Consider the following 14,197-nt stretch of genomic DNA (forward strand, 5'->3'; position numbering starts at 1 on the left):
ACCGGTTGCAAGATCATTTTGGATCGCTTACACTACTGGGTACTGGTGCTACACTCACGCTACTCTATCAAGAACCCTTTACATAGAAATAATATTAATGTTCAATAAGACTTGTGGTTTTAGTCCGTACATGCACCCTAGTGATTGCAGTACCTCCATTACACAAGCACGTGAATGGCTGCCTGCAGCCACTAGCTTAGTCATGCGGGTCCCTTGCCAAGACCTCTCCAAGTTTTCAGACTGTCTCAATCGGGCCAGCCTCTCCGTTGTCCACCTCACTTACCTACAACGATCTGTGCGCACCAACAAACGCTTCAAATCAAGCACGCATTCATCGAGTGCAGTTTATACGGAGCATTCAAGACGTCATACAGCAACTGTGGTGACAGTTGTTTACGCGCTCACTCACTCACTCACTATCCTAATTGAATCCACTATCTGAGCCAAAGCTCGCCTCTCAAACAACATCGCATCTTGCAGTGACCAAGCTCATCACTTCCGACCAACCACACTTATCGAGCGCTAGGCACTACCCACAACATGTCTACATCAGCCGCGGTTGATGCCCTCCTTGAGGAGACGGCGCGCGAGGTCGAGATGAAAGACCGTGAGCGCAACGCTAGCAGCGAGGCGCGCGAGGTCGACATCCGCCGAGACGACCGCGACCGCCACTCAGATCGACGCGACCGACGTGATAGGAGCAGGGGAAGAGGTGACCGTTATCGTGAGTCCAATGGAGACCGGCACCGTAGCCGCGATAGAGATCACCGAAGAAGAGAAGGAAGCCGGCCCCGATCGAGCAAAGGCGCTGACACAGATGAAGACCGTGATAGGCATCGCCGTAGCAGCTCCCGAGACCGGCGCGGCGGACCCCGTCGTGACCGCGGTGACTTTTACAGTGGAGGTGGACGCCCACGCACCCGCTCCCCTCGTCGTGACCGCGTCGATGACAGGTACCGTGATAGGTCCCGCGAGCGCCGCCGCAACGGTGACGATCGTCGCAACAGTCGTCGTAACAACACTCCGCCCGAGCCCGAAATTACTGAAGACGACCGTGACAAGCGCACCATCTTCGTCCAGCAAATCTCCCAGCGTGCCGAGACCCGCCACTTGCGCGCCTTCTTTGAGCGAGTTGGCCCAGTTGTCGAGGCTCAGATTGTCAAAGATCGAGTGACTGGCCGCTCCAAAGGGTAAGCACTCTATTCACTACGCATCTTGGAATACAACTAACATGTTCAGTGTCGGCTACGTTGAGTTCAAGGATGAAGAGTCTGTACCTCAAGCACTGGAACTGACTGGTCAGAAACTGAAGGGTGTTCCCATCATCGCCCAGCTTACCGAAGCCGAGAAGAATCGTGCTGCCCGCCCCTCCGAAGGTGGCGCCGCGCCTGGGGCTAACGGTGCTCCTTTCCATCGTCTCTATGTTGGCAACATTCACTTTAGTGTCACCGAGAAGGATCTCCAGGAGATCTTTGAGCCTTTTGGTGAGCTTGAGCAGGTCATCCTCCAGCGTGATGAGATGAACCCTGGTCGCTCCAAGGGATACGGTTTCGTTCAGTGAGTGACTACTACTCTTTGTGGTACCAGATAGTGACTAACCTGACGTTAGGTTTGTTGACCCCTCGCACGCTAAGAATGCTCTCGCAGAGATGAATGGTTTCGAGCTTGCTGGTCGCCAGATCCGCGTTGGTCTCGGTAACGACAAATTCACCCCTGAATCAACTGCTAACTTGCTCCGCACCTTCTCCCAGCAAGCTCAGTCCTACCAGGGCTCTGCTTTTAGTGGAGCTGGTGGCCGTGGTGCATACGCAGGTGGCAGTGGCGGTGTCTTTGACCGCACCCACAGCAAGGATGACCGTGGCGTTAGTGGTGCTTCTGCTCTTGACGATACTGATGTTGCTGGAGTCAACTTCAAGACTTACGATCGCAGTAAGCTCATGGATGCTCTCGCCCGCCGCGATAACCCCGAGCCTACGAAACAGGGTGCTCAGCCTGTTGTTAGCAAGCCACGCGTGCCCGCCGTTGATAAGCCCATGGCATCCAAGTGCATCAAGATTGAGAACGCTTTTGACCCTGACGAGTATGTTCCTCCTTGTCTCATGGCTGACGTCGCTAACACTACAATAGGGAGCAGCGCAACTGGGGTGATAACTGGGTTAAAGACCTTGAAATTGAAGTCAAGTCTGAGTGTGATAAGAAGTACGGCAAGGTCGTTCATATTGCTGTCGACACTAACAGTGAGGGCGAAATTTTTGTCAAGTTCGACTCCGTGTCCGGCGGCGAGAAGGCTCTTCAGGGCCTCAACGGCCGTAGCTTCAACGGACGCGTCATCCGCGCTTCGTACGTTGTCGACAAGATTTACAACTCTCTCTGGGGTGCTGCTGCCAGCAGGTTCTAATGGTCGGTACGTAACACTGTTACAAAGGGGCGCACGATCATCCACCCTCTGCCAGGTGCCCCGGTTACTCATGTGTACAGCACGCGATCAGCATCTGTCTCCTACCTCCTTCTACGGCTCTTTCTCATGGTCTGTGCTTCTGGTACGATCTTATCGGCATGGTACGTATGCATGGCGTTGGCGGAATGGATACCGATTCTTGTCATTTCCCTCCTTTCTTGCTTTTCTTTGAGTACATGCCTTTAGGCTGTACTGGCGGGCTCCAAGGTGTGACACTTTGCCTGGTTTGATGACGTACGGCACATAGGGAATGATGCTTGGGCGGCTATGGATCAAATATTGTTCTGGGTGGACGACGGATTGGCGTGGTTTCTGCAAACGACAATCTCGGGGAGTACTGATGGCTGCATGCCTACTTGATAGCAGAAAGGGGCTGTGGAAATGCCGTCTTTGTTGTTTGGTAGGTGGGGAAACCTGACGTCGATCAGATCTTACTATGGTCTTCTAGGCTCCTCACGGTCCGCTGCGTGCACCAGCGGCGTTGCAATTGTGATATGACTGGGAGGTGGGGAACTCAAGGCTGCTAATAGTACATAGGACGAGCTTGTCCCTTCCTGTGTCTGGATGACTTGCCTGCAAATAATCATGCTCTTAGATATTTTGGATGCTCACTGCCGTGGCCATGATGTGGACAGTAGTAAAGTGACGGAGTTTGAGCGCGGTTTGACCCTCTCAGCTGCTTTTGCCATGCCTGACGTTGTGACAGATACCGACCGCCTCCATGTACTGCGACAAGGAATAGTACCATGTCGATTTCTTACTCTTCAGCTGTCTGCTGACAGTATATGATATGGTTTCACTCAATTTGAGGCTAATCGTCACATATCTTTACGGCTAATGGATTGTATCCACTCGAGTGGCCAAAGGTAGGCAGGATCCTAGGCGATGTATATGTGTTCTGCTTGCAGTGTATGAAACAGCATGCAAGATACTTCCTGCTGATACTGAATGCTTCCAAGAGATCGACCGCATCTATTTTGCAGACATATTATATTGTCTAGAGTGCAAGTACGTCGAGTCATGCTGAGCAGGCAAAGGCGCGAGTATGCAGTTTTACGTGATGCCATCAGCTTGGGTAAGTTTCTGCCAGTGCAATGCATGGAATTCTTTGAATTTTTTTCGTGTAGTATTTGTCTTGTTGAGTAAATAGCCATCGAATTCGTTATGCTTAATTAAATTTTTAATAACTGTACTATACAAATGTGATCAGATGCTACATATGCTCAGCTAAGCCGTCGCGTTCAAGTCGATATGCTGTCTCGCCAAAAGTAACCCCCGCGTGCACGTCCTCGCGAAAAACTTCCCCGCTAGAAAGTTCGCAACTCGAAGCTCAACTCGACTGCAAGTCGCGACTTTTAACCTGCACTCCCAAGTTGCGATTTTTGTGCGCAACCATGCCAAACTCTCCTGATGACGCCGCGCGGCCCGCGAAACGTGCGCGACTTGACGATGATTCTGTTCCTACGTTCTCTGCAAGCAACTCTGCGCCAGCAGCAACAGTACAGCCTATTCCCTCTGCGCCCACAGGAATTGACGCCGAGCTGGAGCGTGAAGTGCGCGCTGGAATAACCGAGTATGTGTGCCCGGATAATCTTGGGTTCACGGGCGTGTTGAAGCAGAGGTATACCGATTTCTTGGTCAACGAGATTGGACTCGACGGGCAGGTGCTGCACCTGAGAAGCACAGAAGTGGAAGCAAAGAAGAGCGCAAAGGCGACAGATGTTAAAGAGGAAGCAAAGCCGGTTGAGGTGGGCTCAACAGATGAAAAGACCGACACAGAAATGAAGGATGCGGAAACTGGAGAGGCTACGCTGCCTGTACCAGCGGCAGTACCTGCCGAGACCAATGGCGAAGAAATTCTTGGACAGGTCAAGGCTACTGGCCAAGAGGCAGGAGAAACTGTGAGTACTCACAGGATACAGGTGCGTATTGATGCTAATGCAGTGTAGATTACAGACGAAGACCGCGAAATACTAGACTCAATATTTGGTCGCCAGACTACGGACGACATTATGAAACTTGTGCAACAAGTACGAAAGCGGGAATCGAAAAAGGCCAAAGACTTCAAGCCAGTCATATCACCGCCCATTACAGACAAGGATACGCGTACCAAAGCACATCAAAGCCTTCGCCGGATATTTCCCAACTTGCTGGAGAGTGCTATGGAGAATGACCAGTCAATTCGCATCAAAGCCACGCCCCCAGCAGAACGGAAGAACAAAAAGGCAAAGGGAGCAAATCGGGACCGAGAGGACCAGGGCAGACGGAGAGGCGGTTTGGATTGGGAGGAGCTGGGTGGTGAATACCTGCACTTCAATTTATACAAAGAGAACAAGGACACGATGGAGGTTGTAGGCTTTCTCGGCAGTAAGCTCAACTGCGGAGCCAAAGGCTTCGGCTTTGCAGGTACAAAGGACAGGAGGGCATGTACCGTGCAGAGAGTGTGCGTCAAGCGCCAGACGGCGCAGCGTATACAGAGTTTCAACAAAGTGCTGTTCAATGCTGCGGTTGGTGACTTCCAGCATTCACATCATGATATCAAGCTGGGCGACTTGATGGGCAACGAGTTCACAATCACACTACGAGACTGTCATTTCCAGAGCGAGGAGGGCCTAGACTTTGAGCAACGACAGAAGCTTGCCAACGATGTGGTGCGCAAGGCCATCACCGATTTTTCTGAGAAAGGATTCATCAACTACTACGGCCTCCAGCGCTTCGGCTCCTTCGCCGCCAGCACCGACGCCATCGGTCGCAAGATGCTTCAAGACGACCTTAAGGGCGCAGTCGAAGATCTCCTAGCATACAGCGATGTCGCCCTCGCCGCGGCAGATGGTACCTCAACCGATCCAACTATCCAAGTCTCACAGGATGACCGCAACCGCGCCAAAGCTCTCCACATATGGAAAACAACCAGCAATGGCAGCGAAGCCCTGAACCTCCTCCCCCGAAAATTCACTGCCGAACGCAACATCATCCAGCACCTCAGCTCCCGCAACAGCAAAACCGGCCGCCACGACCGCAAAACCGACTGGCAAGGCGCCCTCATGACCATCCCCCGTACCCTCCGCCTAATGTACGTCCACGCCTACCAATCCCTCGTCTGGAACACCGTCGCCGGCAAGCGCTGGGCAACCTACGGCTCCCAGGTCGTCGAAGGCGACCTCGTCCTCGTCCACGAGCACCGCGACAAAGAAGTCAATCCTATCGCACAACAGCAACAACCCGATACAACCCTCGATCAAGACGGCGAAACAATAATCAACCCCGCCGGCACCGAAAATGCCCTCGCTCCCGAATCAAACTTTGAGCGCGCACGCCCCCTTTCCGCGACGGAAGCAGCATCAGGCGCGTACACAATCTACGATATTGTCCTCCCCCAACCGGGCTTTGACGTCGAGTACCCACCCAACGCCATCGGCGCCTTCTACAAAACCTTCATGGCAAGCGAGCAAGGCGGAGGCCTCGACCCCCACAATATGCGGCGCTCGTGGCGAGAAGTCAGTTTAAGTGGTGGATACCGCAAGTTTCTGGCCCGACCGCTGCGCGAAGTCGGGTACGAAGTGCATGGGTATGTGCGGGTGGAGGAGCAATTTGTACGCACGGATTTGGATGTGTTGAGGGATGCTGGGGATGTGAATACGGGGCGGAAAGATGTGGTGGTAGAGGAAGAGGGAGAGGAAAAAGAGGAAAAAGATAAGATTGCAGTGGTGATCAAGTTGCAGCTTGGAAGTAGTCAGTATGCTACCATGGCGTTGCGGGAGTTGATGAAGGCGGGGGGTGTGAAGGCGTTTAAGCCGGAGTTTATGGGGGGAAGGTAGATAGAATACAAGGTCACACAGCAAATCAATCCATCGAAGACGATACTCTCGAGCTCGTGAGTCCCACGTGCAATACCCACGATTCCTATTCATCATTTCAACCTTCCACAGTCCATCACGCATATCCATATATATATACAAAACCCCCTCACCCCTTATCGATCCCCGACTCGCACACGCCTTCTTCTCCATGTAAATGCAAATATCGAACCCCTTCCCTCTGCATTTCCCCTCATACCTTCACCCCCCCCCCAGAACAGAACAGAACAGAACAGAACAAAAAAAAAACACAAAAAAAGAAAAATTCTCATATCCATTTACGTCGTGACTGTTATCATCTTTTTCGAGCAAAAAACAAAACAAGCAAACAAACAGACAGACAAACAAAAAGTGAATGAAAAGATTAACGTTGTGGTACGCGAGCGATGGGAAAAACGAAGAACCAAGCGTTCTACCGCGTGAAAACAAGTCTGGAAGCCAGCAGACAAATGTGGTGTGATGCGCGAGGAGAGCCGTGGGTGTGTTGATTGTATCGGATGTGTTGATTTTCTTCTTTTCTTCGCGTATATATATATGAGGTGGTCGTGAAAAACGTGTACGTTGTGCGGGTTTGGTCGGTGGAAAAGACGGGCTTGAGTAATGCTTCAGAACGAGCTGGGCTCACCCTCTAAACACCGACTTGTGTGTAAGGGGCGAATCAAGCGGGACAGGCGGTCCTCTTGACCGTCCAGCCCTCACAAGCGGCGTCTGCCCCGTGCAAAAAACGCAAACATAGACTGGTGGTAAACTCCCCTTGTCTAAGCCCACACAGATGATATGCAGCCACATATTGCAAGACTCGCACTGCACCATAGGTTTATCATCATCGTCAACAAGACCATTACAGATACACCGCGTGCTTTCGCTCGAAAAGTTGCTTCGGTCCGTCGAGGGGGTAGTCGTCACTGAGCGGTTCAAGGAATTGGAGTAAGGATCGTAGTGGCCGTGGTGTCCGGGATTATTAAGTTCAGCCGAAGCAGCAGCAGCAGCGGCCCAGCGTTGATTGTGGGCTTTGAGCGTGTTCTGAGAGGCACGTTCTGAGGGAGTTAGCAAAGCAAGGGGAGACTAGCTTGCAACCACCGTACCAATCCGTTGCTGCCGCGCCCCAACGACCTTTTTCAGAGCACCCAGAGCGTTGCCAGGAGAATCAGGCATATGATCTTGGTTGTCTCTGGAATTCTTGGTCGAAGGGGGAAGGTCCATGATGCCGGCTCGCCTTGTGGAATTATCGCTAGCAGATCTGCCTGCAAGTCGCAGTTTTTCCAGCGAAGGCTTGTCGAATGAGGGCACGCCTGGGCGTGAAGTAGATCGTGTCATTTTGAGAGAGTTGCTTCGTTCATGACTATCGCTTTCCACTCGTGCATATTTAGGTGCTCGACGTTCAGGCTGTGGTACGGTGAAGGATGTTTTACGACTAATCACCGCGCCTGGCTCGTCTTCTTCCGACTCGCTATCATCCGCTTCGTACAGACCTGGATACTGCCGCCGGAGGTCCTGCTGCGAGGATTGACGTAGAGCCTTTGGAGTCTTGTCCTCATCCCCAGCAAGTACAGTTTCTGTACGAGCGCGACCCGTCTCGTCAATGATAAGGCGTGTCCGTGGTCGTCGTATCTCTGGGATAGACTTGAGCGAACCGCCGCTTTGACGCTTGAGAGGTGAGGGGCGCCGTGGTATGTTCGAGGCATTACTTGGCATGGCTGTCCAAGGTTCCATGAGAGGCGCTCTCGATGTTCTTACACCACCATCGGTGTTACTCCGATGAAGTGCAGGCCTCACGTCGTCTGCTGAGCCAGAAGAAGAATTTGTATTACTGCGAGAATGCTGACCCCTTGCCTTTTTCGCCATCTCCCGTTCAGCCTGTGCATCTCGCAACTGCGTCTCATACGGCTGTCTTGAGCTCAAGTCCACGTTGGATAGTTGGGGCATAGCACCAAAAGAAGCAGTCATGTCGGGATTAGAAAAACTAAAGAGCATACTGGGATCTACGCCAGTAGTTGCAGATGCAAACGAGTCCTGCCGTGACATTTGCCCCTGATCCATGTGGCAGTTTGCAAACGACATTGGTCCGGGCGAAGCCTGAAAACTCTGAAAGCCAGGCGTCTGCATAATATTAGCGGCATGGTGCATGCTTTGCCAGTTCATGCCCTGATCCATTCTCTGCGGCGTGGGAGCAAATCCATCTACGCCCATGGGTAAATCAAGATCCATGTGCATGCCATCATTCGCCGGATCCCAGAACAGCCGTGATTGCGGCATGGGTGGCGCTGTCATGTGCCCGTTGCTAGGAAACTGCATCATGTCTGGCGTGTACTGCAGACTGCCAAAGCCAAATGGAGTCTGATCGAAGAGGGCTTCCGAGGGCGGCATCTGGCTAGGGGTCCTATGTATGACTGTAGCCGGTGTGGCCACTCCATTCCCAGCACTCTGTTGTAGACTCTGCCTAGACGAGTCATCCCTTGTCGGGGGCGGTGTTTGCATTTGCGAAAAGTCCATGGTGACAGGCCGAGATACCCCACGATGGTCTTGCGGTGGCCCTCGTGCCCCGGCGGCGGCGGCGTTCTTCAGCTGGCCGAGATCAGGCGACGACGCCAGTCTGCGTGAGACGTCGACTGGCGGCAGAGGCAGGTTCTGAGGAGCAAAGTGGTTGACATGGAACTCGGGGTCTTCGGGGGTGCGGACGGGCTGGCTGTACGAGCTCGACGGCCGGTCTATGGGCGTCGACAAAGCGAACAGGGGCGCTTGAACAGGGGCGTGCTGGGCATTGGGTAGCGGGGTTGCCCAGGCGTCGAGGAAGTGCGAGTGAGGAGCCGTATCAGTGATTGGGGTCTTGAGGGGAGCGTCCGGAAAGGTCAGCGACTTTGGTGTTGAGGATGGACTTGGTAGAGGCCAGTCGGTCGATCTAGCGTGTGACCCACGTTAGCCTGGGGCACATGCAGGTGCGAGCCGATGTACGGAGAAAAACAAAAACGGGCAAGCGGTCAATGGAGAGCAGATGGGGGAGTAGCAAGGAGACGAGGAAGAAGGAGAAGAAGAAACACGTTGGTTTGTAGGGAATTGGGCAAGTTTTACTGGAATACAGTTTCGGGGGGAGAGAGAGCCTAGGGCCGGTGGGCAACAAGCTTCAGATGACAACCGTGCGGTGCTGCCTGCCCCTCTGCCTACCCCAAACCCCCATTGGGACTGACTTGTGTCAGATTCGACGCTTAAGCCAGGCAGAGAAACCATGGACGACGGCGGGTGGTTGTGACGGTGAAGCTTGTGGCACCGGCCCCGACAGTAGCACATGTCTTCCTTGGGCCCAGGGCCTGAGAGGGAGAGAGAGGGTGCACGTGGGGGATGGAAATCGGGCAAAAGGGAAGCCGTACGCATATGTATGCTGATCCAGACTCATAGCCAGCCCGGTAACACAGCGTTGCTGTCCTACGGACCATGTAGCGACCAATATAAGACGACGGCGGCGGGTGGTGGAAAGCGAGGCGTTGGGTGGAAGGGTGAGCGGTGTAGACGGCAGGTGTCGTGGCCGAGATGGATAGATGGGGGTTGTTGTGTCTTTGTGTCTGTCTGTCTGTCTGTTCTGTTCTGTTTTATCTGCAGGCTGGAGCAAAAAGGGTTGAGCTAGTAGTTCAAGGAGAGGCGTGTGGTGGGTGTTGGGTAGTAGGCTGCAGGAGAGACGTGCCAGAGCGGTGATACCTCGACGACGACGACGACGGCACAGGTCACGGACAGCAAGCGGCGCAGTATTCTGGCGAGGATGAAGAAACGGTGAAAAGGTTTCTTCACGTACTAGGCAGCTCTGCAGTGGGGCCGGGCAAAGAGTCTGAAGCTGCAAATGCAAAAGACGTATAGTTCGGCAAAGAAGGGAGAAATCGTGACAAAGTACCCCGATCGTGGCCCACCGAGCAGCAGCAGCGCTTGCAAACACGGGCGCTGAGGGACGCCGGGCTCGCCGTCTCTGCTGAGGCCTAGCAGCAGTCGTCTAGCTCAGGTACCGAGCCGCATGGGCCGTCCATAACGACATGGCGAGGCTGGCATCATTGGGTGGTGACGGCAGGGAGGGAGCCCGTGGAGGAATCGTCTTGCATCGCCGACGCCGCGCCCAGCCTAGCAGCGAATAAGGTGAACGGCCGGGCCCTAGGAAAAAGACGTGACTATACATACACATGGATGCCCTAGTACTACCTCTGTATATATAACCACACACACACACACACACACACACACACATACACAAATAGAGAGAGAGAGAGAGAAGACGACGTCCTCCACCATGGCCCTTTTGTCCGTAACGATAGCGTGCTGCAACAAGGTGATGGGTTAAACATAGAACCTGACCAAGGCCCGAGACGACTCGAGGCCCTAGATACTATGTCCTACCAAGGCCCATCCCCCCATGCGCCAAGTCCGGGCCTTCTACACTCTAGAGTCCCTCCTTCGCCAGCCACTCATGCGCCCCAATGTCATGGTCCCCCCCCCTCCCTAGCCTTGGGATCCTCCCTTTCCACACGTTACGAATAGGAAATCAAGCTTGCCCATTTTTCCCCAATCAAAGATATACTACCCCGGAAATAAGCAAAAACAGAAACAAAAAGTCCATCATTCTCCAGATAAAGAAAAACAGTGAGAGAGAGAGAAAAGAAACTCCCGCTCTCTCTCTCTGTTTTAATTCTCTATCGCCAGCTGGCACCAGAAAAAAAAGGATCCCCGTGTGTGAAGTGTGTCAGCAATATGCACCGCGCCATTTCCCAATCCCCCGCCAAGCAGCACATGGACGAATCTAGCCGTCATATCCTTTATGCGCAAATCTCTCCCAGTATTTACCCCGATACAAACTCCCTTCTTACATACCGGTGAATAAAACTCCCACAGATTGCCTTACTAATCTAACAGCATGCGCTCTTTTTTTACTACTTACTGTCTCCGCATCACCAGATTGAGATGGTCGCTTGCTGATTTGGCCCCAGCGCCTCTTCCCGCCCGATTAGCTTGCAGTTAAGCGTGTGGTATATACGTGGTGGAAGCGTCATTGACATTTTTTGCATGTGCATGTGTGTAATTTCCAACACACGCACACACCCCTCTCCACAAATTCCAACTTTTGTCCGGAGGCTGCGTATGTGTGGAGGGGGGGTGTGGGAAACGGGGAAGATCGAGCTCGCCTCCGTGGAACGATGGATCACCCGGGCTCGATGGATGTGGATGGACGGACGTAAACTGTACCTGGTCAGTATCGCCTCTCCTGTTTTTAGATGCTAGCGGCTGCGTCTTGCATGCAAGGTACCGTCCGTCGCGAACTCTCAGCTGCTCTGTCTCTTTCTTATGCTCATCAGCTTGTTGGCGTGACTCGTTGGTTAGCAACAAGTATAGTGCCGGTGTTCCCAGCTGTGGTTGGGATACGGGATCCCAGTGACCATGCATGCAAGTCGGGCGATTCAGAACACCCGTCAAGAACGATGCGGGTAGAGAGAATATGTCGAATCGACCCGGAAAACAAAACCTCTCCATGTTTCCAACGATAAACATTACATTTCCACGCTCAGCTCCCAGCCCACCATCCACCATCCCGTACCTGACGTCAGTGCCAAGCAGCAGCCAGGAGAACCCGCAATGCTCCGGCAAACCGATTGGTCCTTGTCCCGTTGACGCGATCGAGTGGTCTCTATACTAGTTTGTTGCGCGGACAACCGTGCCGACTTGTGTATCATGTGTTACTAGTATATCGAGATGGAAGATCCCAAGAAATGGCCCTTTTTACCGATTAGGAAAGAGAAAAAGGGGTTTAAGGACAAGGTGGTGTGGGGCGGGGGATGAAGAATCAGAGAGCAGAGCAGGTTTTCTTGGGTAGGTTTACTGGTTGTGATAGACGGATACAGTGGTGCGTTGCGTGACTTCCTCAACAGGAAATATAGGTAGTGGTGCACGTACCTCATCTCAACATATATCGAGTTGGGTACAATGGGAATTTGCCTTGTAAGACTTGGCAATAAAAAGCAAATGTGATAAAAGTGTGTTCCTGGTTGGATCGGATTTCTAGCAAATACTATTGTCATCAAACGACCATATCCGAAGCGTTGAAAAGGTGACATACGATACCCGCATCATTTTGAATAAGATCATATGAATAAACCATTGAATATTTTGGCTAAAAATGCAGAAAATCAGTGCCAACTACCCATACATGCAAAGTCAACCCCAATAACTCATTCCATAAAGAAACCCCGACAAACTCCAGAATAAAAGAACAGTATAAAGATATATACACAAAGGAACACATAAACACACACACACACACGCACACACCACCCTTGTCATCACCTTGTAGTATACGCCCTAACATACCGCTCACCCTGAACCTCCCCATCCTCCATAAACGACATGCTGTCCTCCGGATCATCAAACGGCGAGCGCGCCAAGCACACAGGGCTAGCAGGGAGACGAACACTGCTGTGTCGAGAGTTGCTCGTGAAGCTCGGCGGAGGCACGCTGCTGGGTCGGTAGGGCGGTGGCGGTCCTGACAGGCTGTAGCTGTCGGAGAAGGGGTCGACGGACATGCGGTTGTTGGAGGTGATGGAGACCATGTCCGAGGTATCCATGCCGGTGAGGTAGGCGCCGTTGGAAGAGGATACAATGGGACCTATGATTATGGGCTGGGGTTGATTCCAGCTAGATGTGGGCGGGAGATGGGCTGGCGGCGCAGTGTAATGTTGTGATACAGCCACTGCTGGTACCGGCGCAGGTAATGGTGCCATATGAGGCCGTATCGTGGGCGAGTCTGGCTCCAACTTCATTTCCTGCGCAGCAGCTTCTGCCCTGCGCTTCTTGCGCCTACGCAGACACACTAGAGTTACTGCTCCAATCATCACAAGGATTATGATGGGCACTATAGCTGCTGCAGCATACACTGGCGCCTTGTTGGGACCCTCTTGAGACCACTCCCATCCAGAGGGCCGACCGCCATACGAGCCAATGGTTGAAGATGGTGCTCCAGTCGTTGTTGGAAAAGCATTGGTTATTGACAATAACAGAGTCGAGTCCAACTCGGGATACGGTGTTTGTGAAAGGACTGCTGTTTTCGAAATAGACATTTCCCAAGGGTTCGTCGTGGCAGTGTGGCCTCCGTATCCATATGGAGGCCAAGGCAGAGTTGAAGGGTATCCATCAGGCCGTGTGCTGGGGCGACGTCTTGTCTGAGTATCGTTGTCGTCGAGAGACTGCGTCTGAAAAGCCATGGATGTAGGCTCACTTTCTTCCGCGAACGTTTGCGAATATGAACTTATCGTAGTGACAATTGTCACATCAAAGTCCTGGGGAACCCATGGCGGCGGGCCCCGTTCTTCTTTTTCCCAACCGTCTTGCTGGGGAGCCATTGCGGCTGAGGTGGTCTGCTGACGAGGCGATTTGGGGCAGACAGATGGACTGCAGTAGGTGGCAGGTATCAAGACCAGTCAGACGACGGCTGTGCGGTGAGATGCCTGATCACTCAAGTACAGCCGATTTAGAGGCTGTGCTATGGTCGTGGTTGTCCGCGTCCTGGCCAGTAGCAGGAGATGCGGGGCCGAGAAGGAATACCAGGGCTGACCTGGTTTCTTGAATCGATGACGCGAGATAAGATGGCAGCTTTTATGGAAGTTTACGTCTTGAACAGAGTGATTGACAAATCTCGGAGTACTTGACTGCAAAGAATCGACGGGCTAAAATAGAGAGGTGAAGCAGGAGGGGAGCACATAACAAGACCCCAAGCTGAAGAGGCGCAGGCATGTTGCTGTTATCTGGCGCCATGTGCGATGCTGCAGGCCGTCAGGCCAACCAGCCCCAAGTCCGGTGTGCCGACCGTAGGTATTCGACTTTATTGGCCACAGGCTGCGATGACCGTTCCAGCCATAGC

The 14,197-nt window shown here is 52.9% G+C and overlaps 4 protein-coding genes across 4 annotated transcripts; 2 read left to right on the forward strand and 2 right to left on the reverse strand.

Moving 5' to 3' along the window:
• Window positions 1-540: 540 nt before the first annotated feature.
• On the forward strand, window positions 541-2,398 carry COCVIDRAFT_28699 (hypothetical protein; the record flags this gene model as incomplete). The annotated part of the gene is made up of 4 exons (XM_014698705.1): window positions 541-1,190; window positions 1,240-1,557; window positions 1,610-2,080; window positions 2,128-2,398. The coding sequence occupies 4 exons, from the start codon at window positions 541-543 to the stop codon at window positions 2,396-2,398; spliced, it is 1,710 nt and encodes a 569-aa protein (XP_014554191.1).
• Window positions 2,399-3,852: 1,454 nt separating this feature from the next.
• On the forward strand, window positions 3,853-6,276 carry COCVIDRAFT_105659 (hypothetical protein; the record flags this gene model as incomplete). The annotated part of the gene is made up of 2 exons (XM_014698706.1): window positions 3,853-4,359; window positions 4,408-6,276. The coding sequence occupies 2 exons, from the start codon at window positions 3,853-3,855 to the stop codon at window positions 6,274-6,276; spliced, it is 2,376 nt and encodes a 791-aa protein (XP_014554192.1).
• Window positions 6,277-6,936: 660 nt separating this feature from the next.
• COCVIDRAFT_105683 (hypothetical protein) lies at window positions 6,937-9,706 on the reverse strand (the record flags this gene model as incomplete). The annotated part of the gene is made up of 3 exons (XM_014698707.1): window positions 6,937-7,352; window positions 7,401-9,214; window positions 9,681-9,706. 3 exons carry the CDS (start codon window positions 9,704-9,706, stop codon window positions 6,937-6,939), a joined length of 2,256 nt encoding a protein of 751 aa, XP_014554193.1.
• A 2,917-nt stretch (window positions 9,707-12,623) lies between these two features.
• COCVIDRAFT_18031 (hypothetical protein) lies at window positions 12,624-13,679 on the reverse strand (the record flags this gene model as incomplete). The annotated part of the gene is made up of 1 exon (XM_014698683.1): window positions 12,624-13,679. One exon carries the CDS (start codon window positions 13,677-13,679, stop codon window positions 12,624-12,626), a length of 1,056 nt encoding a protein of 351 aa, XP_014554169.1.
• Between the last annotated feature and the right edge of the window lie 518 nt (window positions 13,680-14,197).

This window comes from Bipolaris victoriae (assembly GCF_000527765.1).
Source record: "Bipolaris victoriae FI3 unplaced genomic scaffold scaffold_73, whole genome shotgun sequence".
Classification (NCBI taxonomy): domain Eukaryota; kingdom Fungi; phylum Ascomycota; class Dothideomycetes; order Pleosporales; family Pleosporaceae; genus Bipolaris; species Bipolaris victoriae.